Source organism: Prunus persica, chromosome G1 (assembly GCF_000346465.2).
Source record: "Prunus persica cultivar Lovell chromosome G1, Prunus_persica_NCBIv2, whole genome shotgun sequence".
NCBI classification, from domain to species: Eukaryota; Viridiplantae; Streptophyta; class Magnoliopsida; order Rosales; family Rosaceae; genus Prunus; species Prunus persica.
The window spans coordinates 4491219-4504100 of NC_034009.1; the positions used below are offsets into that span (position 1 = coordinate 4491219).

Sequence of the window (12882 nt, forward strand, 5' to 3'; positions counted from 1 at the left end):
TATTTCAACTTTAAAGTGGATTTGGGTTTTACTAAAGTAGTCCCAAACAGGACTCCTCCAAATCCATCAATTCAAACGGGCCCTAAAATTTATTTTAACTTCCAATAAACCCTCGCCCAAGGCAAACACAACAAAGGGCTGTTATTAGAGAGAACATTGAATGCCTATATTTTATTTTATAAATGTGCACTATATTTTTCTACCATAAGTACTAAACAAGATTTGTTGATTCCTCATGCAAGTTAATGAGTATGCCTCACTGAGTGTTAAGATGGGTAAAAGCTGTGCCTCAGCCAAGTAACTTCAAAATTACCATATGAGATACAACTATGATACACAATCACCTGGAGTTTGTTATGATTTATTTCCTTTTCTTTTATGAAATTTTTTTAGGCTCTAGAACTCATTACTCTGCGATGTTTAGTTGACAAAAAAGGTAGTTGAATTTGAAATACATTAGCTTGCATGAGAGAATGTTATACAAATTAATGGCAAGGTTTGCTCATGAAGCCTGCAGCACCCGGCAGCGGTATTCTCCCAGTGCCCATATAGGGAATATGTTCCGGTACGCGGCATACGTGATCATACAGTTCCGGTTGAAGACACCCATGATTTCCTGTAAAAAAAATTGTCAAAAGGAAAACGATTAAACGCATCTTCAACAGGTGACACAGTAGAATTAAATCATCATTGCACTAATAGACCCCACATTAATGTTTCGGAAATGACATCAAAATTTAAGAAAACAATTTATTGAGATTAGAAGCTAGCATTAATTTCATTTTGGCAGAACATCCAACAACACCTTGATAGTGAAAGGGATTTATTAATGCTGTCCCTAAGGTTAATGTTTCAAGGTTTGAGTTCCATTCTTTCTTGACCCTTTTAATTAGGGATTTCAATTACCATACAGCAAATACTTTTACATGATACCAACAGAGAAAGACTTAATCATACCTCTCAGCCTTACCTAAATTAATTCACACAAATTGTAATGAAATGCACTACAATTCAACCAACTCTCTCCTATTGATTAGTCAAAATTCCTCCACATAAATCAACATCCAAAACTTTGTTCAACATTAAGAAGAATTAAAATGATGAGAAATATCCATATAATTCTAAAACCACCCTGTGTGGCTTGACATGGTTTCTTGTTATCTTCTGCATGCTTTTCTTTATACATTTTAAATCAACCAAAAGCACAATGAATTTTCTTCCATCCAAAAAACGTGTCAAGCTAAAGCTCAGAGCAAAACAACACAATTTTCCATACAAAAGTGTGCCAATATTACAAGGAATTAATACGATGTATTCATAATTTTCCCAAAAAGTTTGTTCAATTTCTAATAAAAATAACTATCTTATCAATATCATATGTTCACATCCTAACATGAAGAGATCTTCTTGTTCAATGCAATATTCACTAGAAACCCAAAAAGACAAGAATCATGCAAAATGGTAGAAACTTAGAGCACTTGTTCTCAGGTTATGCATTTTAAATAGTACTGTAACAAACAATGAAGTACCTCTTGCGGAAAATCCCCGTTCTCCATTTGAGAATTTATCAAACGTCTTGCCGCACGGTGCAACGGTGTTGGATCTCTCTCAGCCTGCTCCAATAAAAAAGACTACCACAATCAGCAAAAATGCAAACGCTAGGAATAACACCAAGGAAAGCAGTGTACAAAAATCCCTATCAGCATCAGAAAACGAACAAATGGGAAGCATGTGGATCTGGAGGGAAAAAGGGTCAAGTTTTTTGGAGTTGTGTCTTGGCAGTTATGGAATTGTTTGGTTGGAGAGGAATGGCAGAACTTTTATCGAAAAATGCGGAGGATGAAGATCTCTAGTGGGAGAGGGCCAGATTTTGTGTGTTTCTGTGGGATTCAATGTCTAATGAACAGATAGGCTTCACCTTTTTTTCTTAAGGGGGGTTAAAGAGTGGCTGTATTGTCCTAAATCGTTAGAACTTAGAACTAGGACTTATGTTGTCTGTAAAATTCTGGTGTTGTACTGAGTGTTTGGACAGTAGAGGCTTTGTTTGTGTATTTGGTGGACTCCACTGCTCGTCTACTTTAGTGTTTTGATGATTAGCTCATATTAATAAAACTACTTGTTCTTATCCGATAAAAAAGAACCAAAACAATTGTTGCGACATGAGAATAAGTTGAATAAAAACATACACATGTTCATGAAACGTATTTGGTAAAATTACATGCACACCTGCCCAGCGTCAATAAGAGCCAACATGGCCCATCCAGTATTTACCACATGAGACCTATCACCCTCAAGATTTGTGTACACCTGTCCAGAAAAGCGATAAGAAGAAACATTAGAAGTCAAGAATCACAAAAACTATCACAATAAAATTTTAATCTAGAACCAATTTAACATTGTCACCTCAGTCAAGAACCATCCCATTACTAGCAAAGTTACAATCTCTTCAAGAGTCTCTTTTTTGGCAAAGGCATCAACATATTAGGTACACTATGAAATAAAAGTATAAAGATAGTGCATTTTCAAAAACAAACGTTACAAATATTCTACACCTTGTTAACCAGTTCTCTATCAAATCACTGTCTGAGAGTTTTATTAAAAGAAAAAACTAAGGACTCAAGACTGTCACAGGTTTTCGTGGCCATATAACCATACACTGATGATAAGGAAATAGAAGCTTCATTTAGATTCAATATATAAATACACAGACACACACATACAAACACATATCTTGTTCTATAACAGGATTGATGAACCACTTGATAATTTATAGACAAATATGTGCATTTATTTGATAACTAAGAAACAATTAAAATCAACAGACTTGCCTTGTTTTGACATGATAGATAACTCTCGGCCCAGCCACCAGAAGCAAGCTGTTTTGATAGAAGAAAATCACAAGCTTTACGAATGCTAGAGCTATTGTTATAGTTCCTTCCAGCAGCCACCAACCCTTTTACCCCAAACCATGTACCATAAGTGAAGCAAACCCCCCATGAACCATACCTGTTCAGCAATTTTAGAAATAAAAGGTGCGATCAAACTGAGAACATTGAAGTTTTTTGTAGAAGCAACAAACAGGAAATCATAAATTGTGTTACACTTAAAAAGTGTACATGCATTGATTGAGCAAATTCTAAAAAACACATAGATCAGAGAATAAGAAAGCAGCTAGAAAGAGCTTATATAGTGGTAAACAGGGGCAAACCATGAACCATCAGATTCTTGTATCTTTTCAATAAACTCAACAGCTCTTTTAATGCAATGCTCAATTTCTTCGCTCCGATGACCAGGATATAGTTTCTTAAATGATGCCAGAGCTTGAATAGCAGCTGAGGTACATTCGACATAACTACAGAGACATGTAGAAAGTACTTACTACTAATTAAGTAATTTGAAAAACAAAAACAAAAAAGTAATGGAAACCGACGCAGTTCAAGGTGCTGATATCTTACGGATAATCGATAACAATGTCACCAAAGGTTTCAGCAGGGTTGATCAACTGGAAAAAGAGAAGAAACAGTGAAAAAGATTAGGTCCCCCTGATCTCAGGAGGTAATGGTGAAAAGCATAGATTATTGCGACAGATTCTACATTTGGGCCAAAAGAAGGGCATCAACTTTAAATCATTATATGAGTCATCACATGCAATAGTGACTTTTTCCAAGTTTGAAGTAAAATTTACTAGAGAAGAAATGATAATTTTTCCATAAAACGAATTATGAGAGTGTGATCTACATCTCGATGGTAAAATTTTCTTATACATTTTCCATTGTTCAAGTGGTTTTCACTATCTTGAGTTAATAAACAACGGGAGAATGAAGATGCCCTTAAACAGGAATCTTAGGATATCTCGCGTAAGGGCTTTGATGATGTGCAATCACCAAACAGAATTGGACATATAGAGTAATGAGGTCCTTTTAAGGTGCACTACAGAAATTCTAACACTTACTAGACCGAGGAGATTATTAGATGGCAGTCATATTACTAGATCATGGACTTGAGCAGAATCCACCAAAATAAAATGAAGCAAAGTGAATGATAATGGAGAGTCTACCTCTAACCACCTGTAGGATCTTGTAAGTTCGTATGTTGCAAAGCCACCATCACTATTCTGCAATCACATTATAATAGATAGCTATCAGTGATTAAAAAAATTCTTTCGGGTTATAGATCAGTTGTTACGGAGAAAGCAAAGAAGACCATTAATTAGAAATCTGTAGACGGGGAAAGAAAGAAACATCATGATCAATTAACACAGTTCAGATTGTAATGCAATAATAGGTCCAAATAAAAAAGGCATTGTCACATATACTAGTGGCAGTATATGCTTTATTTATTTCACCTTTAAATCGTCACAACTCACCCTCCACACCGGAATTTTAAGAGAATCAGATTCGTATAAAGTTCCATCCCTCTCTTTAGATTTTTGAAAATAAGGGTATATATACATACAAAAATCAGACTTCTCTGTATCCATCAGCTTAGGCATAAAAAATTGTTAAAAAAATACAGGTAAGGTTTAAGGTAGGTGCAACCTAGGATATCAATTTAAAATAGGTACTACAAAATGCTGCTGCTGATGATGATGATCTTGACATCGTTGATACATTGGATGGGGTATTTAATCTAGGTGATAGATAAATCTAGCAGAGGGCGGGAGTGAAGCCTCTGATAGAAAGCTTAATGGATTGAGAATAGAGATCCTGTACTCTAGGATAACCTTAGATGAGGACTGGTGCAACTTACCATTCTTTTGTGGTTGTTAATGTTGATGATCTTCAAGAGAGGCATTTATTACAAAAGATAAATGTCAATACAACTGCAACAGCCAAAAATCCTAGACAATATTAATAAAATTGGTTCTTGTGAAGTTTGAAAAGTTTATTGTTCTAGGACTGTAATCACCTTATAAATAAATGTCACTTTATCACATATTTATAGTCACATGCAAGCTGCATTTTTACCGCTTCTAAAGACACCCTTCAGTGCATAAATAAGTAGTTCTTGGTGATGTTATGGATGGTAGAAAATTAATACACATATCTACTTCAGACTATAATGGTCTCAGCTAACCTGCAATGAGAGTACGACATTGACAGAATCGTATAACCGCTTTGCATCTATTGGTTCACCAACAATTTCTGATGGAATTTTTGACAATGATAGAACAGCCTGAAAAAAGAAAGGCTTAGAAATAGTGAACAAGGAATAAACAAATGCATCGTGTTCAATTTGGTCAAAACTCACTTTCAATCCTTCTGCGGTGCAGTCTGAGATGGGCCATCCATGATCACCAGTAGAAAAAGGCCAAGCACCCTTTGAAATGTGGCGATACCAAAAGTCAAGATCACCTGGGCAATTTTCTAGAACCTTAATAAAAAAATAAAAACAGTCAATTAGGGAAACGGCAGGGCCATTAAAATATAACAGTATTAAGAAGCACAATGATTTCTGATACACATGGAAACGCCACCTGTGAATCCTTGATGAATTTATGTCCCTTTCTTAGAGTTGAACCAAATTCTTCTACAAGGTTGGTTGAGATAATTGCTTGAACAGCAAAAGCAGTGTCCCATAACTGGCTTCCATTGTACCCCTGCAGTGAGTCATAAAATCAGGATGCTCAACAGAAAACCCATTAAACAAATGTTGTCTCATTAAGTGCTGTAAAACAAATCTGCATAACTGAACTCATTCGCAGTTAGAGGGTATTAAGACTTTCAAATGTGTCCGTCTCGGTAAGCACAGCAATGCAAGCATCTGGATAGTTGAATAAATCACAGCAGCTATAAAAACTTCAAAAACTTGTTCACCTACCTAGCAATTGTATTAAACTTGATCACATGTATTTTTGTAGAAAGGGAAATTACCATATCATATTATTGGTGACTACTGAATACAACTAGCACTGGAAGTTATGTAGTAATGTTTTTCAATAAGCATTCTAAAAGCTGTAATGTCACATTCACCAAACCAGAAACATGGAAGAATTATTAAAAACAGTTCAAGGTAAGATGGTAGTATACAGACCTGCATTTTCATGCCATCCTCAGCAATCCATAGATAATCATAGATTCTTGGAAGATGCAACTTGAAAGCCTCTGAATTCGGATCTTCTACCCAACAACAAAGCATATTTAACACCTGCAATCCACAACAACCTCAAACTGTAATTGCCAAATAGAAATATGCGAAAGGAAGGGGTTTTTAATGTACTGGTTACCAAAACATGAACATCAATAAAAACATAAGTGAATAACTAAAACACAGTTAAAAAAGTCATCCAGAAACGGATCAGATTGATCAAAGATCAGTGAAGGCATATAAGAACCTAACTAATAAATAAACTTCAATAACAGTCTCATAATTATCACCAAGTTTGGTAGGCCAGAAAGTGTGAGGGATAAAGGGATGGAAAGATAGGAGATCCTTCATTTGGTAAAGATATGGGTCAGGAGAAAGGAAAATAGGGTGGATGAAAAGCCACTCCAGACCCACCAAAACCAATGCGCTCATGGTATGATTGGAAGAAATCTATACAAATTGTTATAAAATTCCTTATAGATTACTAAAATATTCTTCCTAATAAAGGGCAAAATGTAATCTTTTATACCAAACTGTCCTTCCTCTCTCCTTCTTTTCTACCAAAGAAGAAGCAGAGAAACTTATATCCTTCTCACTTCTTATCTTTCCCATGTCTACTACCTGTTTTCTCCTTCCCACTCTCCATCATCTCTTCAAAATATAGTATAAGTCACAGCATTAAAAAGTTATCTTTACTCTGCTTAACAGACAGAAAGTTTAACACACAAGTGTGTGTACCGCTGAACTGCTTGGATACATACCTTATTCACAGGCCCAATGCAAATATAACGAGTATTCTCATCTTCATAATGTATGTGCTCAATTGCAGTTTTAAGAGCCTTTTCTCTCAACTTCTTTCCAGGCCAACGCATTAAGATTGGTTCAACAGCCATATGGAGAGAGGACCAAAGTATATCCTGTACAAGGGGGTGTGGGTAGTACAAATCTTCCTGCAAAAACAAAGAAACGAGTTTTCTTATTAGAAAAATCAGGATCAATGTGAAAGTAGAGACAGATACTTGACAGTATACCAATTGACGGAACAGTACAGATATGCAATCTGCCAACTGTAATCCATTAAGTTATCTTGAACTCATTCACTGAATTTTGTTCATCAATGTATCTTTTTCTTTTTTCTTTTTTATAGAAACTATATATATATATATATATATATTAATAAACAGAAATGCGAAAATGATAGACAAAACATTAGTAAATACTCAACACTTCAGTCAAGTTGTTGAAGAAGATTTATTACTCAACACTTTTTTTTTAATCACAATCACTTTGACCAACCTTTGCACACTGGTTGCGAGCCACATTCCAATCTATTTCATGATAGGGAACATTGAAAAGCTCTTTCCTCAAAGACAAGACTGTTGGTGTGATTGGGCCAACAAACCTCTTTCCATATAAGTAAGACATTGGCAAATAAACCATTCGGCAGTGACACCACATCCTTCCTGCAGAGTAAAAAGAAAATCAATTCCTCCACTAGCGGATTTATTGGAAGATCAAAACGATAGTTCATGTATGCCACAAGAAACCTTTATCTGAACTTATAGACAAAATTCACCATTGCACAGCTGAAGCTTCACTATAACAAAACTATGAACATACTAGTTGAGAACGATAGTATTAGAAGTCTCACTTGTAGGACAAAGAGCACAATTTTAAGAAGGGAACAAAAAATCCCCTAGAATACAGCATATTTTGTTCATGGTTAGCAGAATAGGAATGCTAAATCATGTGGAAGATGCTAAAAAAATAATCCAGAGCTTGATCTTTTCAGCATTAAATTGATTTTAAAAAAAGTTCAGTGTGAAGCATAAAATGTAGGCTATCGAATTAATATGAACACCCAAACTATGTTGATTACCTTAGCTGATAGTACATTACAAGTTACTATCAGCCACGTTAGACAAAATTACAGAAACACCTGTTCTTTTTTTTCTTTTCTTTTTCATAAGAAGAAAATCACTTATTCTCCAAAATCACAGCATACATACAGGAAATACAGTCATCCGCATAGAATGCATAAATGGCAAGAACCTGGATGGATAGGCAGCATGTACGGAAGAAGCCATATCTCAGGAGGCAGGGGATTATTGCCAGACCATTCAAATGCTCCCAGAACCTATTACAGACCACCAATACCACAACAAATAAACAAATGGACTAGATTGTGGATATATAGAACTCATTCCAACAAAACTAGTAATCAAATGTGAAGGTCAGTTAGACCAACAAGATGAAGGTTAAGTTCTGAACTGATAACCACATTTTCCCCCACGATGTAATTGCAGTAGCACCACCATGGTCCAGAATCCATTTACGCCCGCTCTCCATCGCTCCTTGTCCATCTTTAGCTCCTTCACCAAGCAACCTTAAAGTAACATAAGTCAAGACACTACCAAACATAGTACTTGGGCCCTCAATGTGTAAGCCCCACCCACCATCTTTGTTCTGCAATTAAACATCTCTAAATTAACAAATTTTGGTCCCACGTGCAGAAGCTCTACAAAAATATATCCCACAATCTAAATTGATGCTTACCTGATGATTGTAAAGGTATCGACAAATCTCCCTCTTATGCTCATCTGATAAGACTGCATTCAATGCCCCAGTGATAGACAAAGTAATTACCTGATCATTTGATGGGAAGAAGTGTCCAGAATTAAAATGATTATTTCTTTCTGCAATGGATTTATTGTACAAGGAATAAAAAAATGAATGTTTGCAGTACACTTTTATGTTCTTGAAGGCTGAGACAATTGATTTAAAATACAATCCACCCATTTCGGGATTAGCTGGAATATTTTCCACAACATACAGTTGCTATTGGCAGCAGCATCAGCACTTACCAGGCCAGGCAGTAGAAACATAGGGCCACCATAGTCCCCGGGCCAATGTCCATCATGGGCTTGAAGACTTGAATGGAAATTTATAGCCCTTCTTAATGTATTTGTCACTGTCTCCCCGGTCACATCTTCTGTGTCTTTTACTTTGATCTGGGGTAAAACAGCATGACCTGGGTTCTCCTTGGATAACTATTTTTCAGTGAGGAAAGATAAATAGTTATAATAAGTGATAACATTTATATATTATATGAAATTAACTTAATAGAAGACTAATGTTTGAGCATTGACAGACTCATTCACCATTCCCCAAAGAGCAGAGCTAAAAAAAACTATTATATGATCATTCTCCCTTAAAACTATTATATTAAAACCAATAAACATTAACTAACAATTGATTCACAGTCTGACTGATTATTCCAGTGACAGGGAAATGTAAAGAAACAAGCAACTTTATCTGAAACGGTAATGATAACATGTAGAACAATCGATATTTTGAATGATCCTCTTTCATCATGCTTTTCCTCAAAACAGAAAATATAATCACTGATGGTCTATCCTTTTCCAGTTGAGAGATTTTAGGATGATTTTCACACAAAAATAAAATAAATAAATAAATTCAAGGAGCAGCTTGATATTCTGGATGACTACAGTAGCAAATCATAAACTCTTCGCCACCATTCCAACTATGGAAGGCATACGAAATTCTATAATCAATTTTTTGTAAGAAACCTTAAATTCTATTATTAGGAAATTAGAACTATGATTATTCTTCAAATAATATTGGACAATATGTCAAAGGGAAAGCCTTTCAGAAAGTCTGCTGCTGTTCAAACTCAATAACTCTTTAGATGGAACCCACAAAAAAGAATTTTTTACAATCATACCAAGAAGTGGAAAACTGGGGAGGCAAAACACTAAGATGTTCTTTTTTGGATAAATGCATAGGTGAAGGATTATGATTGCATATTCGCTAACCTTAGAACCCAAGTCATTACAATATCACCTCTATCAGTCCATTAAACAGTAAGAATAATCCAAATTTTAGGAGAACTGAAAAGGCTGACGTATTTTCAGGAATACTTCCAACAAGTATTCTTACACACTTTTCCCCTTAACATTTAAAATGAAAAGAAATAAAAGGTCAATCGTTTACAAGATTTATCATTGACTACAAAGTAGATGAATATAACAATAGTGCAAAGTGTTTACTGCTCCTTTAGCTTAATTTAGTGATACAATTTTATATCTAGTTGCATACTGACTTATACTTGTTCAAGTTGGCAGCTTTGGAATTTTAAAAGCGGAGTACTGTATTCAATGAAATTTCAAAAGAAATGGCACTAAAATCATGTGGAGTGAAGGGTTGTCCTGGATTACAATGATAATAAAAAAAATATTTAAAAAAGAGATTGGCAAAGGAATCAGCAGCATCCAACCAACATGACAATTAAGCCGGAAACAGTAGATAACAGCTTAAAAATCTTTCAGAAACCAAAAATCACATGAAAATATTCAACGATAAAAGTAGCAGTATCCTAGTTTTTTATCCTCAGAGCAGCTATCATTGACTCTTACATTTTGTGACATCTTCTGAAATTGGAACCAACAAGGAGATTGTCAAAAGGTTAATACTAAAGACAAATCCCCATTTGCTTAGAAATCTCATCCAAGGGAGACAAGAGAGCATATTTAGGAACTTTTCCAGAAGACTCAAAGTGACGCAAACAAGCTGCTATCAATTAGTTTTCCATCCCCTCACTTCAAAAACACTCAAGAACTTCCCTTTCTCCATCATGGTTTCACAATTCAAACCAACACGCAATTCCGCACTAACCCATTGATGACTTAGTCAAACCAGGTCTTTCTGGGGTCAACTTCAACTCTAAAATATAATATCAAAATATAAAATACATATTCATATTCAAGTCTTCAACAAAGCACAAGATCCACAAATGAAAACCATATTACTTAAAAGTTCACGTAAGCACTCTCAAAACAAGCAGCAGAGCTTTCATTTTCATCAAACCAATAACGCATTTAAACACACAGAGTAAATAATTACCTGCATGCGCATGAACAGATCGGAGCTGTGTTTCTTAACGAACCGATTGTTGCGAAAGTGCTCGCGAGCTTTCTCGATCTCGAGGAGCTCTTCGGGGGTGCCAAGCTTGGGATCAAACTCCCACACTTGCCTGCCCACATGATTGTTGAGTGTGCGCAGCCACGGGCTCCCTCCCTCCGCAATTTTCAGCTTCCACATTTTCTGGGTTCTTCTGTTTGGTTCCCGAGAAAACCAAAATGACAGAAAATGAGCGAACTTTAACGAAAAGAAAACAATTACAACCAATACAATAGCAAAAGTAGTTTGCTTTTTGGGAGTTTAAGATCTGTGAAGCGAAAGCGAAAGCGAAAACGAAAGGTTACCAGATTTCGATTATCAGTCAAATATTTGCACTGGTAGAGAAGAGACAGATAGAAAGCCGCTGAGAAATGCAGAGCTCTCTCTCTCTCCTCTCTGTCTTGCTCACTCCGAATGAGCGAGAAGTGTAGATGGGACTCTGAATGAGGCAGGTGGCAGTTGAGAAATTTTAACAATTTGGATTCACAGGGGTGATGAGAGAGAATGGCAGACAAACACACCGTGATTGTTTTGGCTGCTTTTGGATTTTTTGTTTTTTCCCATGCCACCGAATAGGCATTTTTAGCAATTGTGTTTTTTTAAAAATTGAGGTCTTCTAGAAAACAATTTGTGATTGAAATGGTTAGGGGATGAACTCACTAAAGCATTTAAATTAATAATTAATAATTAATAATTAATAATTTCAATTACAATAATGTGACCTTCTAGATGCATAAAGTTCCATGTTCTAGAATGTGATGTACATGACCATTAACTTGTGGCTCACCGGACTCCTCAGTTTGTTTTGCTACCATTTGCAGAATTGTTTTATTAAAATTTTTCTATTTTAAGTGTTTATAGCTTAATTGGTTAAAAAATATTTATACATGCATTCGAAGTGGATTTGATTATCTTTTCTCCTAATATCACTTATATTAAAATAAAAAATAAAAAACTTTCCCTACTTTTTTTTTTGTTATCTATTGGGTATGGGAATCATAGAAGTTTGGATAGATTATTGGTTGTGAAATGAAGTGTCAAAAGATAAGGGTGACATTGTTGATTGTCTCACTGTCACGGTTATTGGAGGAATTGTATTGAGATGTCTTAATTTGGGAGAAATTGGGTTCTTTTTAGGTGGGATTGGCTGCACCTTAGTATTGTTAGGCCATCTCCAGTCATGGGTCATAGGTCAAATATAGCTTTAAAATAATGCAAAAGTTATCTTCAATTATGGGCTAAAAAAAAAAATTCGGCCAAATTTAGAGGGTCACATTTGGCCATTTAACCTTCCAATCAGGCCACTTGTAGCCCAGCTTTGGTGTAGGCCAAATTTTTTTGTAGGCTCAACACATGTGCTTTCTAAGAAGAGAAAGTATCATGTATAGGCAAAAGCACGAAATATCTCGTGCAACTACATATCCAATAACCAATATTAAAGGCGTGCAAACGACATGTTTTTATTTATTTATTTTAATAACCTTTTTAAATGTTTTCAAATTCGTTTTGTTTTTAAAAAATATATATATATATATATAAAATTGATTTCTGACCGTTGGAGGTCAAAATCATTGATTGAAAAGATACCTTTCTTTTTTATTTAAAACCTTTTAAAATGTTTTAAATTCATTTTGTTTAAAAAATATATAAAACGTACACATGTCATATATGGAATATTGTCTCTAAATAGTAGTTTAACTAAATTAAACAATACATAGTTGTGGAATGTATGAGTGTTGTACCATAGTTTTTCTCAAAATAATAAAATATGAAATACCCTAAAATATAGTCATGCATGGTTGGAGATGGAAAAAT

The 12882-nt window shown here is 35.1% G+C and overlaps 1 protein-coding gene across 1 annotated transcript; it reads right to left on the bottom strand.

Annotated features, from left to right (window-relative positions):
* LOC18790596 (cycloartenol synthase 2) lies at nt 273-11545 on the bottom strand. Its single transcript, XM_007225178.2, has 19 exons — nt 11373-11545; nt 11011-11221; nt 8952-9137; nt 8644-8733; nt 8359-8553; nt 8140-8224; nt 7384-7550; nt 6849-7037; nt 6034-6147; nt 5477-5599; nt 5251-5373; nt 5077-5175; nt 4058-4114; nt 3456-3502; nt 3209-3352; nt 2829-3006; nt 2227-2307; nt 1530-1613; nt 273-616 (listed from the first exon to the last, which is right to left on the bottom strand). Exons 2-19 carry the CDS (start codon nt 11206-11208, stop codon nt 503-505), a joined length of 2274 nt encoding a protein of 757 aa, XP_007225240.1. The 5' UTR covers nt 11209-11221; nt 11373-11545; the 3' UTR covers nt 273-502.

Coding starts and splice junctions, on each gene's coding strand:
- LOC18790596 (XM_007225178.2), bottom strand. CDS start 11,208: ATGTGGAAGCTGAAAATTGCGGAGGGAGGGAGCCCGTGGCTGCGCACA. Junction 5,374..5,476: donor AATTCATCAAGGATTCACAG/GTGGCGTTTCCA, acceptor TTTTTTATTAAG/GTTCTAGAAAATTGCCCAGG. Junction 1,614..2,226: donor CTCTTATTGACGCTGGGCAG/GTGTGCATGTAA, acceptor TTATTGGAGCAG/GCTGAGAGAGATCCAACACC.